Consider the following 17253-nt stretch of genomic DNA (forward strand, 5'->3'; position numbering starts at 1 on the left):
TGTTACTTGACAAAGAAATGAAGGAGATGCTTTTTATGACCCTCAAAGGTGCTCAGCGGTAAACATGATACAGTGCAACCTAAGGCACCCACACGAAGAAGAAAAATGTACCAAAGTGCCCAAATGGATAGAGTATGTATGAAATGTAATGTTTTTTGTAAGTACCCAAACAACAACAAGAAAACACAATAAAGTGACTTTGAATGAAGAATGGGGCTTCAATTGGGGTGAGCTGAGGAAAAGTGGATACTGCAGTTCAGGACAGCGCCTCATTCATTTGAATGAAAGTTGCTTATCAGTGCATATACCAAAGGTCCTCCATGAGGTACTTACATCTGCTTCCACATTTTAGGCCCGTGAGCATGCACATTAGTTCTCATTTAGGACATGTGCAACCAAGACCCTCATTTGCTGAACTGATTGACTTTCTGTTGGCTCCCAGCACACATGAAAGGCCTCTGATAAGATAATCATGCAGCTGTTACAGACTCTCCAGAGCCAAATTAAATGAATTAAACAGCTTGAAAAAAACAAACAAACAATAATTTCGGATGCTCTGAAAAAAAAGTATCCATCATCTTACAAGAGTTCTTTTTCCAATGTATGTGTAAGGGACAAACGATCTTCGGATCAGTGTGCATCATGTGCATTGTTCGTGTTCTGCTTTTGATTCTATTTTCAGGTTTTCTTAGTTTTAGATATGATTACTTTTTTAATCATTAAATATAGTTACTGTTTCACTTTTCCTGCCCTATTGTGTTCTATGTGTCTGTGGTTTAATCTCAGTTTCGGTGTTAGGTGTGCCCTCATTTTGTTACATCCTGTTTTATTTGGGCAGCTTCAGTCGCTTGTGTTTGTTCCCAGCTTGGTTTCTTGTCTTCTTGGATTAGTTTCAGCAGTATCTCATTACCCTGGTGTTTCGCATATCCTCTCCTCCTGTGTCTGTTTTCAGTTTGCTTTAGTTCATTGTCCCTTTGCATTCTTTTCCAGGCTGTTCTCTGAAGACAGCCCTCTGCTGTCGCCCCAAGGTTTTGTGGACTTTGTTTTTGGCTGCCACTTGGAGTGAAAAAAGCTAATCACTTAATAAATCATTTGGATCCACGAAACATTCAAACATGACAGAGTATCCTTCTGACCACTTAATGCATGCATTTCCAGTGAAACTGCTCCCTAGAGGCCCATGCAAACTTTTTCAGTTTGCTTGAGCAACTGAAAAATGCAACTTGCATTTGCAACAAGAAAGATTTTTAAAGGGTTATTCTGTTATTAATGGCCAAAAAGAGTCAAGCTCTTAAAAATATGCTAAATGGAGGTAATGATTCAGTCAAAGGTTCCAAAAGCAAGGGGAAAAACAGAAGATTGTTTGCAATAAGGACAAAGAGTCCAACTTGAAAATCCAGGCATATAAAAAAAATGTATATAAAAGCTTTAATCATTTTAAATGGTCACATTTTGTTTCATGTATATTTTAAAACCATCTAAAAGTGTTATTTTAAACTGGAGATGCAGTCTTTTTTCTTCTTCTTCTTTTTTACTAACTTTACTGATGAGATGTCAGTGAAGACAACCCGTCACCCTTTAGTTTAGCTTCTTTTTTTTTTTTTTACCTCCATGTCTTCATGCAGCCTGAGTCTCTTCTACTAATCCTGTGATGCAAAGTTTCCTTTTCCTTTTGAGCTAAGCTACTGCAAAGAAGCTTCAGTCTCCCCCTTTAATACAGCCTATGCAGCATACAGTGCTTCTCATTATTTCTCCTAGCTGTCATATTTTTACTTGTCAGCTTTTTCTGCAAGCTTAAACCATTTTGTGTTGACATGGCAGATGACAAGATGAGGGTGATGCTTAATCTCTCTCTTTTCCTTTGGCTCCATCCAGTGACAACACAGAAAATTACAGAAAACACCGTACATGCAAAGCACACACCATGTTGTCTTTAATGCATTTGAAAGAATTGCTCAAACACTTTGCTCCTGTGCCATATATGTAAACACTGTTATGTTTTTATTACTATCATAAATTCTTTCAATCTTTCCATGAGTTGACTTTGAGTCTGTGCAGAAAGTAAAATATAGTTCATTACATACCTTCTGTTGTTGGCTGTTTTCCTCAACTTATAACCGCGATTGCCAGGGCAGCAGCTTCACATAGCCCACTGTTTTTGCCTTTTAATTAATTTTAATTAATTATGACACGTTAACTCATTTTAACCTTTTACTCAAGAGGAGGAAGAGATCAAGCTCCTCACCAAGCGTAACAAGAAGCACCACATACGCCATCTGAGCCTTAATTAGGAACAGAGATTTACTGAATCAGTTTGTTTCAGCTTGTTTAATCATTTGCTAGAAAGATTACAACTACAGGACTGTGCAAAAGTCTTGAACCAACCCTAATTTGAAAAGTGCCCCCCCTCACACCCCATCCTCCCATCCACATTAAATGTATTATTTAATTATGTATATATCCATGATAACTGGATACTTTTTTCATTTCATTTTGCGTTTTCAGCAGTCCTTGTACCTAAGCATTTTTTGTTTGTTTGTTAAACACTATCTATGAATCATTCAAACATAACAAAAGCATCCTCCTCAACCGATTAACCAGTGTTGTGTCTACATATAACAGACAACAAGCAAAGAACCAATTTGTTCACATTTCTTGCAAGTGGCAAGCTTAAAAATTAAATTTATTTATATGTATGTATGTATGTATGTACTCACTCATCAATATGTAAGGAGGCCAGGTACAACAGTAGCCATCTGTAAACCATGACAGAGGTTCTGTCATGCTTTGATGATGTGTTTCATTCAGTGGTCTTGCAGAACTTGTGAAAACTGACAAAATATGAAGGGAGAAAAGAACCATTAAATAATGACCTGCTGTGCAAATACTATCTGACTATCTGAAACATCTGATTGGCAACAGGTTAATTTTCAGTAATCTCAAACAGTGTGAAATCACCTTGACAGAGGACAGAACAAGAGACTACCCACGTCCAAAAAAGAGCTTTGAATGTCCTTCAAGAAGACTGGAGGACCAGTCCTGAAGACTACTTAGAAAAATTACAACAGAGCTTGTTTAAGAAATTTCTGGCTATGTTTTTTTTTTTTTTTTTTTTGGCTAAAAAAAAGGAAGTCATAACAAATATTAACTTTCCAACTCAGAGTGGTAAAACATCTGTTTTTGCCTTATATACTGGATTTCTGTTTTCAGATGTATCTCTCTGTTTTCAGGATCTTGCCTTGTTCTGGTTTCTCCTGGCAAAGTTTTCAAATATATACTTTTAAAACATTTGGAAAAAGAAACAAAAACAATGAGGCATAAACTTCTCAGAATATAACACAATTCAGGTTTTAATTTTTTAAAATAATGGAAATAGTAGTAAAACTTTCAAATGAAAGGAGATGTGCTTCAGGGAACATAAATTAAAAATTTCATTTGAGTCTGTTTTACATAATTGAATTAAAAAGCTGCACTATCAATGAATCAGTGCTGACTTCCAAAGATGTACATCTAACATAGATTGAACACTACACTGATCAATAATTATATAATATATTATATCAATATATTATTAGGCTTTATTATTAGGCTTTCATAAAAATGTATTTCAATTATTAAGGAAATTTTAAGAAAATTTCTTCATCTTTTGTTATTTTATATGTAACAGGAAATAACAGCCTTAACATGAATTTATTCCACTCCTAAACCCTTGCAAGGTTTTCTACCAACTGATAACTCAATCACTGAGATATAAAAAAACACCCAGCACGCCCCTGCGGGCGGTTTATCCTTCAAGCTCGGGTCCTCTACCAGAGGCCTGGGAGCTTGAGGGTCCTGCGCAGTATCTTAGCTGTTCCCAGGACTGCGCTCTTCTGGACAGAGATCTCCGATGTTGTTCCCGGGATCTGCTGGAGCCACTCGCCTAGCTTGGGAGTCACCGCACCTAGTGCTCCGATTACCACGGGGACCACCGTTACCTTCACCCTCCACATCCTCTCGAGCTCTTCTCTGAGCCCTTGGTATTTCTCCAGCTTCTCGTGTTCCTTCTTCCTGATATTGCTGTCATTCGGAACCGCTACATCGATCACTACGGCCGTCTTCTTCTGTTTGTCTACCACCACTATGTCCGGTTGGTTAGCCACCACCATTTTGTCCGTCTGTATCTGGAAGTCCCACAGGATCTTAGCTCGGTCATTCTCCACCACCCTTGGGGGCATCTCCCATTTTGACCTATATATATATATATATATATACACTGAACAAAAATATAAATGCAACACTTTTGTTTTTGCTCCCATTCCCCATGGGATGGACGTAGAGACCTAAAATTCATTCCAGATACACAATATAACCATCCCTCCCAAACAGTGGTCACAAATCAGTCCAAATGTGTGGTAGTGGGCACATCTGCTATATTGAGATAATCCATCCCACCTCACAGGTGTGCCACATCAGGATGCTGATCTGACATCATGAGTAGTGCACAGGTGTACCTCAGACTGCCCACAACAAAAGGTGTATATAGTGTATATAGTGTATATAACCCCTACAACCGTGCAGGGGCCTGTCCTTCCATGATGGTTCCTCATCTCCCTCCTCTTTCTTGGGTTTCTGCTGCCTGAGGTATTCACTGAGCACTCGGTCAGTTGGGGCCATCCTCCCAATGTATTCTTGGATGTTCCTTGTCTCATCCTGGACTGTGGTGCTGACACTCACCAGTCCCCGGCCCCCTTCCTTCCGCTTAGCGTACAGCCTCAGGGTGCTGGACTTGGGGTGAAACCCTCCATGCATGGTAAGGAGCTTTCTTGTCTTTATGTCAGTGGCTTCTATCTCCTCCTTTGGCCAGCCTATTACCCCAGCAGGGTACCTGATCACGGGCAGGGCGTACGTGTTGATGGCCCGGATCTTGTTCTTACCATTCAGCTGACTCCTCAGGACTTGCCTGACCCTCTGCAAGTACCTCTTCATGGTTCCCATATATATATATATATCCATATATATATATATATATATATATATATATATATACCCAGCACGCCCCTGCGGGCGGTTTATCCTTCAAGCTCGGGTCCTCTACCAGAGGCCTGGGAGCTTGAGGGTCCTGCGCAGTATCTTAGCTTAGTGCAATATATATATATATATATATATATATATATATATATATATATATATATATATATATATATATATATATATATATATATTGCACTTCCTATCAAACCACAAATTAGACATAACAACTAACTTACCAATTAAAAGAAACAGGAACGTATTTAATATTTATTATTATTAACGCATTTAAGACACACCAAGACACACCAGAGATGTATGAAGTAAACGCGCCCTCTGGTGGAGATTAGATGAAATCCCTGCACTTGGCTGGAGATGTGGGAGCTATGGATTGGTGGGGGGAATAGTCACTGAAGATAAATGAAAATAAAGCAGCACAGATTTGGCTGTGAATAGATTTTACACAGAGCAGAAGCTGGGCATATGCTGTCTGTCCCTGCTTAGAGCACATGGGACTGCTAAGCTCGGCTGTTTTTGGTTATGATACAGTCAAAGATAAATCTTGGCTTCGTTATCTGTAATTTCTGGCAGGATGTTGTTACGGGCATAATTGGACTTGTTTTCTAAATTCCTAATAGTCTCTGTATAACAGAGTAAAATTTTCTTTTTTTTCCAGGTTTTATCCTCATGACTTGATTTTCAGAGTCCAAAATGGCCCTTGGCACTCAGCTTGAAGCAGTTCACTGAGGCAGTCAGGCCCAACCCATGATTAACCCACTAGCCTGTAATAGCTCAGTTAAAGACAATGGATCCTGTGGATAATTCCCACAGTGCAGTTTAAAAGCCGTGTCTTTACTAAGGAAAGCTTCATGAAGAAGGTTAAAAGGCATTCAAAGCCATATGCCCAAACACATCATAGTTTTATCTTTAAAATATGACTGGATGCTTCACCTCTGGAACCAGTGGAGCCCAGCATTAGTGTCAGCAGCTGGCAAAGAACAACTGATTTAATGTGAAGATTAGATTTTTACTCATCGTTTTCTAAAAGCGTTTTAATGGAAGACCACATTGAAGTGGTGTCTTTTAATAGGTAGCAAAAAGAACATCTATTTGTTTCACTCTTACACCATAGTGCACTGATGTAAATGGATGGGATCTTATATAAGACTTTTGTACTCTATCTGAACACTCTAAGCGGTTTACCTCATTCACGCTAACATTTACACACATTCGTACCCCCACTGGGGCACTGGAGAGCAACTTGGGGTTAGTATCTTCCCCAAAGACATTCAGGATGCACACTGGAGCAGACGTGGTTCAAACCACCAACCTTCAGATTACTAGTTGACCTGCTCTACTACCTGAGCTACCCCATGTGCATAGTTATTCATGGTGAAAGTGACCATCACTTTTGAGTCACATTAACTTCCAAAGTTAACTTTGGTTCTTCACATAGCCATAAAAATGTAGCAGCTTTGTCGAAAGAGCCCCCCCCCCCCCCCCCCCCCCGAAAAAAAGAAAAAAAAACCATAACAAAAACAAATGAAGTTTTTTGAGCTGGTCTCAAGTTTATTCATTTATTCTGTACATAGCATATATACAGAGTAATAATTCCTACTAAGAATAATTATGTAAACACTCATTAATATACAAGCCCAACCACTAATAATGAATACATCATGAATACATGCAACCCATAAGTGAATTATGTGCTCTTATGCTTTCCACTTACTGTCCAGGAGCTGTAAGTCTTTTGCCATAACCTTACAGGATCTGCATCACTTCACTGGCGTTATTGCCCTTCAAAATGTCACCAACAATTCACTGTGACGTGTTAGTGTGATGGTCGACTGCACGAGACAGAGGAAATATATTATAGCTGTGATGTTATTCCCTGTAACAAAATCCCTCAGTGTAAGATGTACAGCTTCAGTGCTTACACTCTTCAACTTAATCCTCTTTTTTATTTATATTTGACAGATTAATTGCTTTAATTAAAAAAAAAAAGATGTTACATTGCTTTTCTCGACTTCTCTTTCGGTACATTTCCATACTGTTTTGCATTGCCTGTGCATTATGGACAGTAAATGGATAAAGACGTGCAGGATACTAGTCGCACAAACCTTTTATTGTCGTAGTAAAACAGTTGTAGTTTTATATTTTAGAAAATAAATCACACCTTAAAAGTACATTTGTTAAATGCTGGCTATTAATAGAAACCTATGAAAGGTACTGCTAGCACAGTTACAGTAGTTTATTCACAGCTTTGACACACAGAGAAGCTACGGAAACATGACCAGTACATTGACAACAAGTGTTTGGCATGTCCTCGCTGACGTTTTGGATTACTTAAATATAGAATTACTTATATGACTGCCATCTTTGTCAAAAGATTGTTCATAGTTTGAGATGAATTTCTTTTTCTTTCCAAAAGTGGAGAAGGTGTTGTATACGTCCAGTTCTCCTCTTGGTGCCAGCTTCAGAGTGCTGTATCCAGTTGTGGTGCCCGGAATGTACACGTTGTGCTGGTAGTCCGGTGTTTCAGGATGAGGCTGTGTGGACTTGTTAGTCCATGAATAGTTTGGAGCTGCTCCCTCTTGAAGAGGCATCTTGCAGTCTGTAAAAATATGCATGCATTAAAATTTACTTTTGGAGATTATTTCTTCATATTTAAATACAGTCTTTTTGATTTGAATAAGGCGGTTTTAAAGGCATTTTCTTAATTTTTTTTGTGCAAATAACACTTCTTTCAGGGACTTATAATCCTCATGTTGATGCATTAAAATTCCCCCGGTTTAGGGGCCTGGTATTATCTCCCTTTTGGTTTTTAATGTCGCAGTAAATCCTCAGGCACAGAAATCCCAGCCACACCGCCACCCTCGTTTACATGAACAATAATGTGCCAAAATTGCACATCTACCACCCACCATTCATGTGGTTCCCCCAAGTCCAGTACTGTGGTGCCACAGAGCAGGAAAACCCATCAGAGTCAAATTTTGGTTGGCGTGAAAGCGTGCCCTCCATATTTGCTGAGCTATACCTGGAAAGATAAGAGAAATAACAGAAGTGTAAATTCAAGTGTGTGTGTGAGTGTTTGCCCAACTGAATCAGCTATGTACTCACCTCTTGTATGCCGAGTTGCGCTGGTTATTGGTCCACGTCCAGTCCTTGTTTGAATACTTGAGCTGCCAGTTTAAAACATAAAGAAACTTTGAATATCAGTGAGAACTTCAGGGAGAACACTGCTGTGTAGGTGTAGTCTTGTTGGCTGTCAGCGGTGGATAGGTTTGAAGTTAAGAGAAAGCCAACAGAAAGTCAGTTTAAAGCTTTAAACTTGTGACACATTTTTTTCTGTCTTACATATCTTTTGCGACTGTCAAACATAAAAGTAAGGCTTTGAAAAGTGATAAAGGAGTTACTGCTTAATCTGAGAATATGTGGCTAATGTGAGGTGCAGACACTAATGCTGCTGACTAGAGCACAAATGCGCCAGGAGTTGTGTTAACATCAAAAGATAGCTTCAAGTTGGTGATAAAAACGTGTATCTCTTTTATCCCTGCAGCACCTTTTATGCCCGTGTTACACACCTTGTCACACTGTGATCTTCCAAACAGCAGGGTAGCTTACTGCTACAAGGTACAGGGTTGAGGCTGTATTTTCTATTTCATTAGTTACTAGGTGTAGAGTCAACCTCATTTGTTTTATTCCAAAAAAAAGGGATGAATAAAATAAAGTAGTAAAGTATATAATATATGTATGTATGTATCTTTATATGTAAATGTATCTATATGTGTGTGTGTGTGTGTGTGTGTGTGTGTGTGTGTATGCGTGTACACAGCATACATAATAGCATCTAATCTGACTTTGGGATTTTACAGATTAGCATACATGTGTTTGGAAACCATCAGTAAAGTAAAGTAAATGATTTTGCTCCATCTTCTCCCAGCATATTAGATGTTTTATGGCAGTTATGCCTGTAGAAGGCCTATAAAATGCAGCATGGCAGGAAGAGGGCTGGGATGAGACATGACAGAGTGGATATAGTTTGTGATGCCTTAAAGTGGATAGTAAGACAGAGAAGGAAAAGCACTGTCTTAGTGTATTCATTCACTTCATTTCAGCACATTACCTCGTTTGGGGTTGCTGCTCTTTTGTTGGACAGCTCATTGTGGTCCAGCGCGCTCCATCCAGAAGTCAGGTAGTCTGTGCTCTTGGCATTATTCTGCTGAACTGACATTACCGGGCTGCACGGTTTTAGGAACATGAAGTCGCTTTTGGATGATTCCGGTGTCAGGCACATTTTGTAGCAATAGACCTGGGGGAGTGCGCCATTGCTGTTTACCTCTGACGCGCCCGTGGACATGCGGACATTTAAGTTGGACTTTTTGAACACCTCTGTGGTAGTGGATATTTCTGAACGAGAGCAGCAGCAGCAGCAGCTGATGGAGGGGAACTTGGACTCTTTGTTGGAAGGTCTGCCTTTCAGTCTCCTCACCGCAACGAGGACGATAATAGCCACTAGAAATGTGAAGGACACTGCGCCCAGAGACACGATTAAGTACAGTGTAAAGTTGGTGCTGTGATGTGGGCTTAGTGACAGGTCACCCAGATCGGGCGGGGAATCTGGCAGGCTGTCAACCACTGACAGAATGATGGAAACTGTGGCCGAGAGGGGTGGCTGACCATTGTCCTTCACCAGAATGACCAGTCTATGCCTCGTGGGGTCTTTCTCCACTAACTGGCGTATCGTCCTGATTTCGCCCGTATAAAGAGCAATGCTGAACAAACTCAGGTCTGTTGCTTGGAGCATCTCATAGAAAAGCCTCGAGTTCTGACCCGCATCTGCGTCCTCCGCGCTGATTTTGGTAACGAGATAGCCGGCGTCAACTGATCTGGGCACAGTTTCGCTGGGCGCAGTGCGGTTTTGCGGAACATGTGAAACTATAACAGGTGCATTGTCGTTTTGGTCCAAAATGAAGATGTTCACTGTAACGTTGCTGCTCAGAGGCGGGAATCCCGCGTCTTGAGCTTGAACCGTGATCTGAAAGTTTTTGAGTTGCTCGTGATCAAAGGATCGCAGCGCGTAAATGTTACCGTTGTCTGAGTTTACGGACACATACGTGGACACGGGCATTCCGTGTATGTCACCTTCTAGGACTGAATATGACAAGTACGCATTTTGACCAGAATCGGGATCCAGTGCAGTCAGCGCACAAATAGACGCCCCCGGCGCGTTATTCTCTGTCAGATACACAGTGTACGAAGGCTGTTTAAAGTTCGGCGTGTTGTCGTTCACATCAGACACTTGCACTAAAATTGTTTTCCTGGTGAATAAAGGAGGGGAACCCATATCTCGGGCAGTGAGAGTGATGTTGTACTCCGCGACTGCCTCCCTATCCAAAAAATCGCAGGTAACCAAAGTGTAGTAATTCTTAAATGACGAGTGGAGCTGAAATGGGACGTGATGAGGAATCTCGCAGTCCACATTCCCGTTTTCACCTGAGTCTTTGTCCATCACGCTTATGACGGCTATTACCGTCCCGGGAGGAGCGTCCTCCTGCACAGGTGTGGATACAGATGTTAAGATCACCTCTGGGAGGTTGTCATTTTTATCCAAAACGCTGACCAGCACTTTACAGTGAACTGCTACGGCAGATGGGCCTTTATCTTTAGCCTGGACATAAATTTCATGCATCCTGGTCTTTTCATAATCTATCACTCCTTTGACTTTGATCTCCCCCGTTTCTGAATCCACGCTGAAAAGCTGGCGCACCTTGATGGGAGCGTGGCCACTGAATGAATAGCTGATATCAGCGTTGGAACCCTCGTCAAGATCGGAAGCGTTAAGTTTTATAACAACTGTACCTTTGGGCGCGTTTTCGGCCAGCCTCACTCTGTAAAACGACTGATCAAACACAGGCGCGTTATCGTTTGCGTCCAGAACGGTGATGTCAATTTGCACAGTGCCTGATCTCTCCGGTGCGCCTCCATCCACGGCCGTGAGCACCATCTGATGCGCACTCTGCTGCTCTCTGTCCAGCGGGTTTTGCAGAACTAGCTCTGCAAATTTACTGCCGTCACTGCGCGTCTGTATATCCAAGAAGAAGTGTTCGTTTACACTTAACAAGTAGGTGCGGAGGGAGTTGGATCCCACGTCTAAGTCTTGTGCGCTCTCAAGTGGGAAACGGGAACCTGGCGCAGATGACTCTGATATGTCCAGATTAAATTCGGTCCACGGGAAATTAGGGGAGTTGTCATTCACGTCCAAAATTTCTATCTCTACCCTGTAGAGTTCCAGTGGGTTTTCTATAACCACTTGCAAGTGAAAAGAGCAGGACAAACTCTGCTCGCACAGTTCTTCGCGATCAATTCTTTCATTGACGAACAAAACTCCATTTTCCAGATTTACCTCCACATACTGCTTCTTAGTGCCAGAGACTATCCGGAATCTGCGCGCGGAGAGCTTATCCAAATCCAAACCCAGGTCTTCTGCAATATTGCCAACAAAAGCTCCATGCTCTAGTTCCTCTGGGATCGAGTAACGTATCTGTCCCCAGACTGCATCCAATAAATACATGAACAATGCCAAATAGTAGACTACATGCCATTTCCCACTCAGTCTTTTCATCGCGCCCTGTATGTCCATCTGTAGGCAGAAGCAATTCGGCAACTCACAAGGACTATGTCTGTAGTGTACTCATAAAAGATGATTGAATCTGAACTGTCCAACATACAGCCGGGATAAAACTTGACACTGGCTGGACTGGAACAGCCACTGCCTGCCCGAGAGAAAAGAGAAGAGAAGAGAGAAAGGGACGCGCAAGGGCTACTCGCCTGCCTCAGATTACTGTGTCTGTGAGTGTGTGTGTTTATTATTGGCCCCACTGTTCCAATAGAGGAGAAACGACATCTGGTGGGATAATCTTTCGCCTACTAGCCTGATCAAATTTATGTCACAGTCTCTAGACTTTGACTGCAGGTCAAAAGTACAACATTCAATTTCTTATAACAGAGTATAAAAGTGAAATGAAATCGGACATAAGCACACCTTACTGCAGTGTAGTCATGCTAACCCACAAAACTGGCAAAAAGTTATAATTGTGCAATGTAATCAAACTACTTTCAGATTTTCAAAAAATGCCTTTACTATATCAAAATAAGGAAATAAAAAGAGAACAAAAATGATCCTGCTACAAATGACTGAGAAATTAATAACACGTGTAGAAACTCATAAACTTGTTATCTTATAAAAAAAAAATGGAACTGTGATAACGATTTATTAGAATAACATCGGTGTAAGAATCTCGTTTTAATCTTTGTCAGGTTAGAGGAAAATAAAAGGGAAAAACAATCAGTATATATTCATTTATGGCAAAACATCAATGAAGTTTCAAAAGGTTAATGTCATTCTGACTGCGAAGTCTGTAAGCTGTAAAAATGTTATGAATAAGCGCAAACCCCATCAAAGTACCCTGGCAGGCACTGTTACTGTTTAAAACATCTTTTTCCGAACATATTTCAGTGTATTAGTACTTAAATAGAGCAGTTGCATTATGTTTACTACCCACCTCAATGCTTACTTCACCCATTTGCTCAGAAAAAAAGAAAAAAAAATCCCCATTCCCCTGTTTAAAACTGAAAACACAATCTGTCCGCAGGAATGAAACTGCAGCAGATGGTGAGGTTTTCTACTGGCTCATGCTCTTTTTAATTAATGGAATGGAGATTAGAGGGCATTTTCCCTGGATCATTAGTGAACAGTGGAATTAAGACATTTTGTGAGGAATAATCCCACGGCTATCCATGCGATGCACATGTGGTTTTCTCTCAGTGGTCATACTGACCTGCTTTTCATAGCCTAAGTACATGGCATCACTTACGCATAGCAGAAACTAAGTAGCTGGGATAAGGGGACACAACCACCACATTTAGGGATCAAAAACACAAAAGAGATTATCTTACTGTCACCCCCGACTCTTTCTCTCTCTCTCTCTCTCTCTCTCTCTCTCTCTCTCACACACACACACACACACACACACACACACACACGCACACACCTCACTAAAGGGCTAAAGTAGACTATCAATCCCTTTGTCTTTAACCACTTTTCAGCTTTAAAACTGCAGGATTAGAAAAGGTTAGCCTACTTTTGCCTTAAAAAAACCCCAGAAAAACGTTGGAAACAGTGTTTTGCATTCTGCTTAAATGGTCTGCTCATCATGTAACATGCTCTGAGTGCAACTAATCATTTTGAATTCCATTTAACCCTTTAAAAAACTATTGCAGATGTTACGCATCAACTGGCATGAAACGCCGACAGCCAACTGACAACAATGTCTTTTCACATGATCGACTGTCATGGTTCCAAGGAACATTCATAGCTACCTATCCTGTTTTTCTTGCCACAAAGTGTTTAGATCCCCCTCTTGTGTTCCTGTTATTTCATGGACAGTCACCGAATGGGGAAGAGGTGCTAAACACAAACATTGGATGGTTTGTAAATTGCTATGAACAGCATAAATTTCCACAGTCTGGTAAACAGGAAAAGGTTGCTAATAATATGCCAGTCTAGTGTGCATACATTCATATAGGGTAGATAAGAAAGTAAGTGGTGATTTGAGTTCATCAAATGCACCCAGTAAAAGAGGAGAAAAAAGAGGGTTTACTTCAATTTGTGTAATCCATCTGTAAACACAGATTTTCATTAAAAGTAATTGAACAGTCTTGAAAAGATCCATTTGGATATTACCTCATGCGTGCGTTTGATTGTGTTTTTTATTAAAGTCTTTATTGCACTGCAAAACTGTTGTTCTTTACCCCACAGAGTAACAAAAAAATCAGTTAATGAAAGAATGGAGAGGAAATTAGATGTTAAGGCCTTTGTCTTCATTCGATTTTTACAGAAATTGCTGTGCAGCAAGAATCGGCATACTATTCATCATAAAACTAGCACAATGACAGGTACTTTTTAACATAACACAGCAGTAAAATCACATTGTGCCTGTGCTGTCTAAAGTCTCCTCAAGGTTTTACATAAAACCCTTTCCTCCCTGGACCAATAAAGCAGAATTCTTTTTTACGTGATAACATTATGTCTTGCTTTATCTTTATTTTGCATTTCCCCGAACTAAAAAACACAAAACAAAACAAGTCAAAAAGAAATCTTGTACTAATATCACCCTTCATTGGAAAAAATGAGAAGTCAGAAGTCAACATATGAGCCAATTAGTAGATATAAACCCAGCTCTACTAGAAGGACCTCTGAATTGGACTGTTTGGCAATATACGGATTGAGTGTAATATTATAGTAATTAGTATTCTTTCAGCATCTTATTTCTATATCTCTTAAAACCAAATAAGAGTAAAAACATGGCAAGGTGCAAAAAATGGATACAGATCTGCAATTCCAGTTAGATTCAAATAATTCACACACCATTCTGTCTCCTAACCCCCCCCCCCCCCCCCCCCCCAAACCAATTCACACTAAACCTCAAGCTTAATTAGGCAAATTTAAACATTCATTTTTTCATTAAGATTTTATTTGCAGATGACTAAAACTATGAAACACGTAACCCATGACTAGACCGTTTATTAATATTTCTTACACAGGTCTATTATTGCCACTGCAAAGTCACAACATTTTCTGACTTTGCAGTAAATAATAATAGTCGTAGTCATCACAGGTGAGAAACATACACACCCTAACAGCAGGAAATGCCTTTGCCTCTAAAGAAGAAAGTTCGTCTTAATCCTTCAGGCTCAGAGATTATGGAATAATTCAGGTCACTGCCGGATACAGACAGCCTAAACAATTGCCCCCGCCAACAAGCAGATGTTTCTGTGCTACAGCTCACAAGCATGCTTCAACTCATAGACTGCTCACTCTGTGTAGAATAGTATTCTTCACTCATAGGACAGTCTGTATAGCATTTTGAGAAGTTTCTCCTTTCTTGCTGTATTCATAACTAGCAGGGATGAAGAATCAGACTGGAGACAGGAGTTGGGACTTTTCTTCAACGTCTTTGACCTGCATTGTTAATTTATCACGATAGCTTGGTATCTGTAGGTTGTTGAAAATGTTGTCAATGGCATTCTTATTTTGTCACTATAATAATTTGAAACAGGATGTGTGAAAAAAGACACTTTGGTGAAAATGAGGGTCTCATAGCTGATGACTGAAATTTTTTGTATTACTGATGATATATAATAGGCATATGACACTGTCTTCAAAGGCACTGAGTGAAATATTAATTGTGTCTTTGGATGTGTTGCAAAAGCCGCAAGATCTTTGTTCCCTGTTTGTTTTGTTCAACCAACAATCTGGACCGAGCATATTTGCAATCATACCAACCAGCTAAAGTGGCATTTCCTCACACTGGACATGTCTATTCAGTAATCAGTATGTCTATGTATTTCTGCTTGGGGTTTAGTAATTTTCATTTTCAGTTGCCATTTTAACTTTTTTTTTTTTTTTTTTTTTTTAGCAAAACACACCTGCTGCAATTACATGCCAATTCACTGGCTTGCTCAAAGAAGTAAACTCACACTGCTGGTTGTAAATAATATGGCAGGTAAAACCGATTTTTGTTCTTAAAACCCAGAGCTTGAGTCACATGGTGTTATTGCAGTAACCTGTAAACATTGGATTTAGGCATCAATGATTTTGTAAGAGATTTGGCCAAAAATTAACACAAAGTAAACATCTCAATTATGTGGCAAGTTGGGAATTTTAGCAGGGGTCTGTGGGGAGTGACTGACTTTTGAAGCCAGCTTCAACTCGTCATTGGCACTGACTTCATTTTTTAAGTCCCAGAGGCTGCCACATGGTTGTGTTCAAGCTTGATGAAAAGATACTTTTTAATTTTCCTGGGATTTTTTAAAATTGTAAAATTTTTATTCATTATTAAATGAATGAATACCATTAAGCTGCTTTCAGGAACTATGCCTGTTTGCTCACTGTTTCACTGTCATGGTATACAAAACTTTTCTCACTAGTTATTTACTCACTGGAATTGTGGCAATTGTGGCATTGGGCCAAGCAGCACGCACTTGAGCCGCATGAACAAGTTTGTGCGAAACCTTCTGTCAGCACGATCCGAGAGTTTTAAAAAAAATGTCTTGTGACTTCAAGAATGCTTTGCTCTCTCAATTCATGAATATTGAGAGGGGTGGAGGTTAGATCATGTAGAGAAATATCCATATCTGTCAGTACTCTTTGGTCTTCTAGTAGTTCTTGCAAAACTTTGAGGTGTTTTGGGGCTCATTATCCTGCTGCAGCATACTTCTCGATTCCTCCTCTCTCTGTTTTGTTTTATTTTGTCCTGTGGTCTGCCTTTCATGTGCCACAGAACAGGAACTTGCTGTAAACAAATTAGTCAGATCAATTTAAATATAATGCTTCTGAATTATTTACCAGTGAAATGACGTGGAAAAAACAAAGAGACCTTTAGCCATGTTTTGATGTTCAGAAAGTCCCTCTTGGCTTAGAAAAACAATTTTACTGTTTGAATCTCTTTAACCTAGCCCTGATGTTTCCTATTTTCATACTAATGTTTAGTAAGTAATGCTCAGCCGTAGACTTGACACACAGTCGTATTTCAAAGCAAGTGAAGAATAGCTGCATGCTGACAAACCTCTGATCTGTAGTTCTAATGTACATCTGTGAGGTGGTGTCAGGACTGCAGCATGATCCATCCACCCATCAAGCCATATTTCATAATTGGTTATCCAATTCAGGATCTTAGATTGGCTGGAGGCTATACCAGTTGTCATAGGGCAAGAAGTGGGGTTCACCCAGGACAGGCCCACAGTTTATTGCAGGGCCAACACATAGAGTCAGACAAATATGTACACTCACATTCACTGGAATCTAGAATCACCAGTCAACCTAACAAGCATGTCTTAGGACTGTGCTGGGCAGCTCGAGTATCCGGGCAGAACAGGTAGAACATAACAATTCCAAACTGGAGGATTAAAACTCAGGACCTTCTTGCTGTGAGTTGACAGTGCTAAGTACTTCTAGCCCCACAGCATGATCTGCATTTCAAAACCTTTATCAGAAAAATAGTTTAGCTGGGTAGTAATTGCTGTTGGATTGAGTAATGTCACACTGTGTGAAATCACTGTTTAAAAGTCTCTGGATTTTGTCATGTTTTGGACCTTATGTTGAGTGGACTGCAGTTAAGGTGTTCACTCAGGTGACTAAGTTGCTGAAATTAAGTTTTGTTGAAAATACCCTGAATT

At 40.1% G+C, this 17253-nt stretch overlaps 1 protein-coding gene across 1 annotated transcript; it reads right to left on the reverse strand.

Moving 5' to 3' along the window:
* Positions 1-6570: 6570 nt before the first annotated feature.
* Positions 6571-11875, reverse strand: LOC147321259 (protocadherin-10-like). Its single transcript, XM_086309614.1, has 4 exons — positions 9140-11875; positions 8134-8195; positions 7938-8050; positions 6571-7627 (listed from the first exon to the last, which is right to left on the reverse strand). The coding sequence occupies exons 1-4, from the start codon at positions 11654-11656 to the stop codon at positions 7356-7358; spliced, it is 2964 nt and encodes a 987-aa protein (XP_086165740.1). The 5' UTR covers positions 11657-11875; the 3' UTR covers positions 6571-7355.
* Positions 11876-17253: the final 5378 nt, after the last annotated feature.

Source organism: Aulonocara sp. 'chitande type north' Nkhata Bay, linkage group LG10 (assembly GCF_057382095.1).
Source record: "Aulonocara sp. 'chitande type north' Nkhata Bay isolate Kocher_YH1m ecotype deep benthic linkage group LG10, A_spYH_male_GT1.1, whole genome shotgun sequence".
In the NCBI taxonomy this organism is placed as follows: domain Eukaryota; kingdom Metazoa; phylum Chordata; class Actinopteri; order Cichliformes; family Cichlidae; genus Aulonocara; species Aulonocara sp. 'chitande type north' Nkhata Bay.

Coding starts and splice junctions, on each gene's coding strand:
- LOC147321259 (XM_086309614.1), bottom strand. CDS start 11,656: ATGGACATACAGGGCGCGATGAAAAGACTGAGTGGGAAATGGCATGTA. Junction 8,196..9,139: donor GAGCAGCAACCCCAAACGAG/GTAATGTGCTGA, acceptor TTAAACTGGCAG/CTCAAGTATTCAAACAAGGA. Junction 8,051..8,133: donor CGCAACTCGGCATACAAGAG/GTGAGTACATAG, acceptor TTATCTTTCCAG/GTATAGCTCAGCAAATATGG.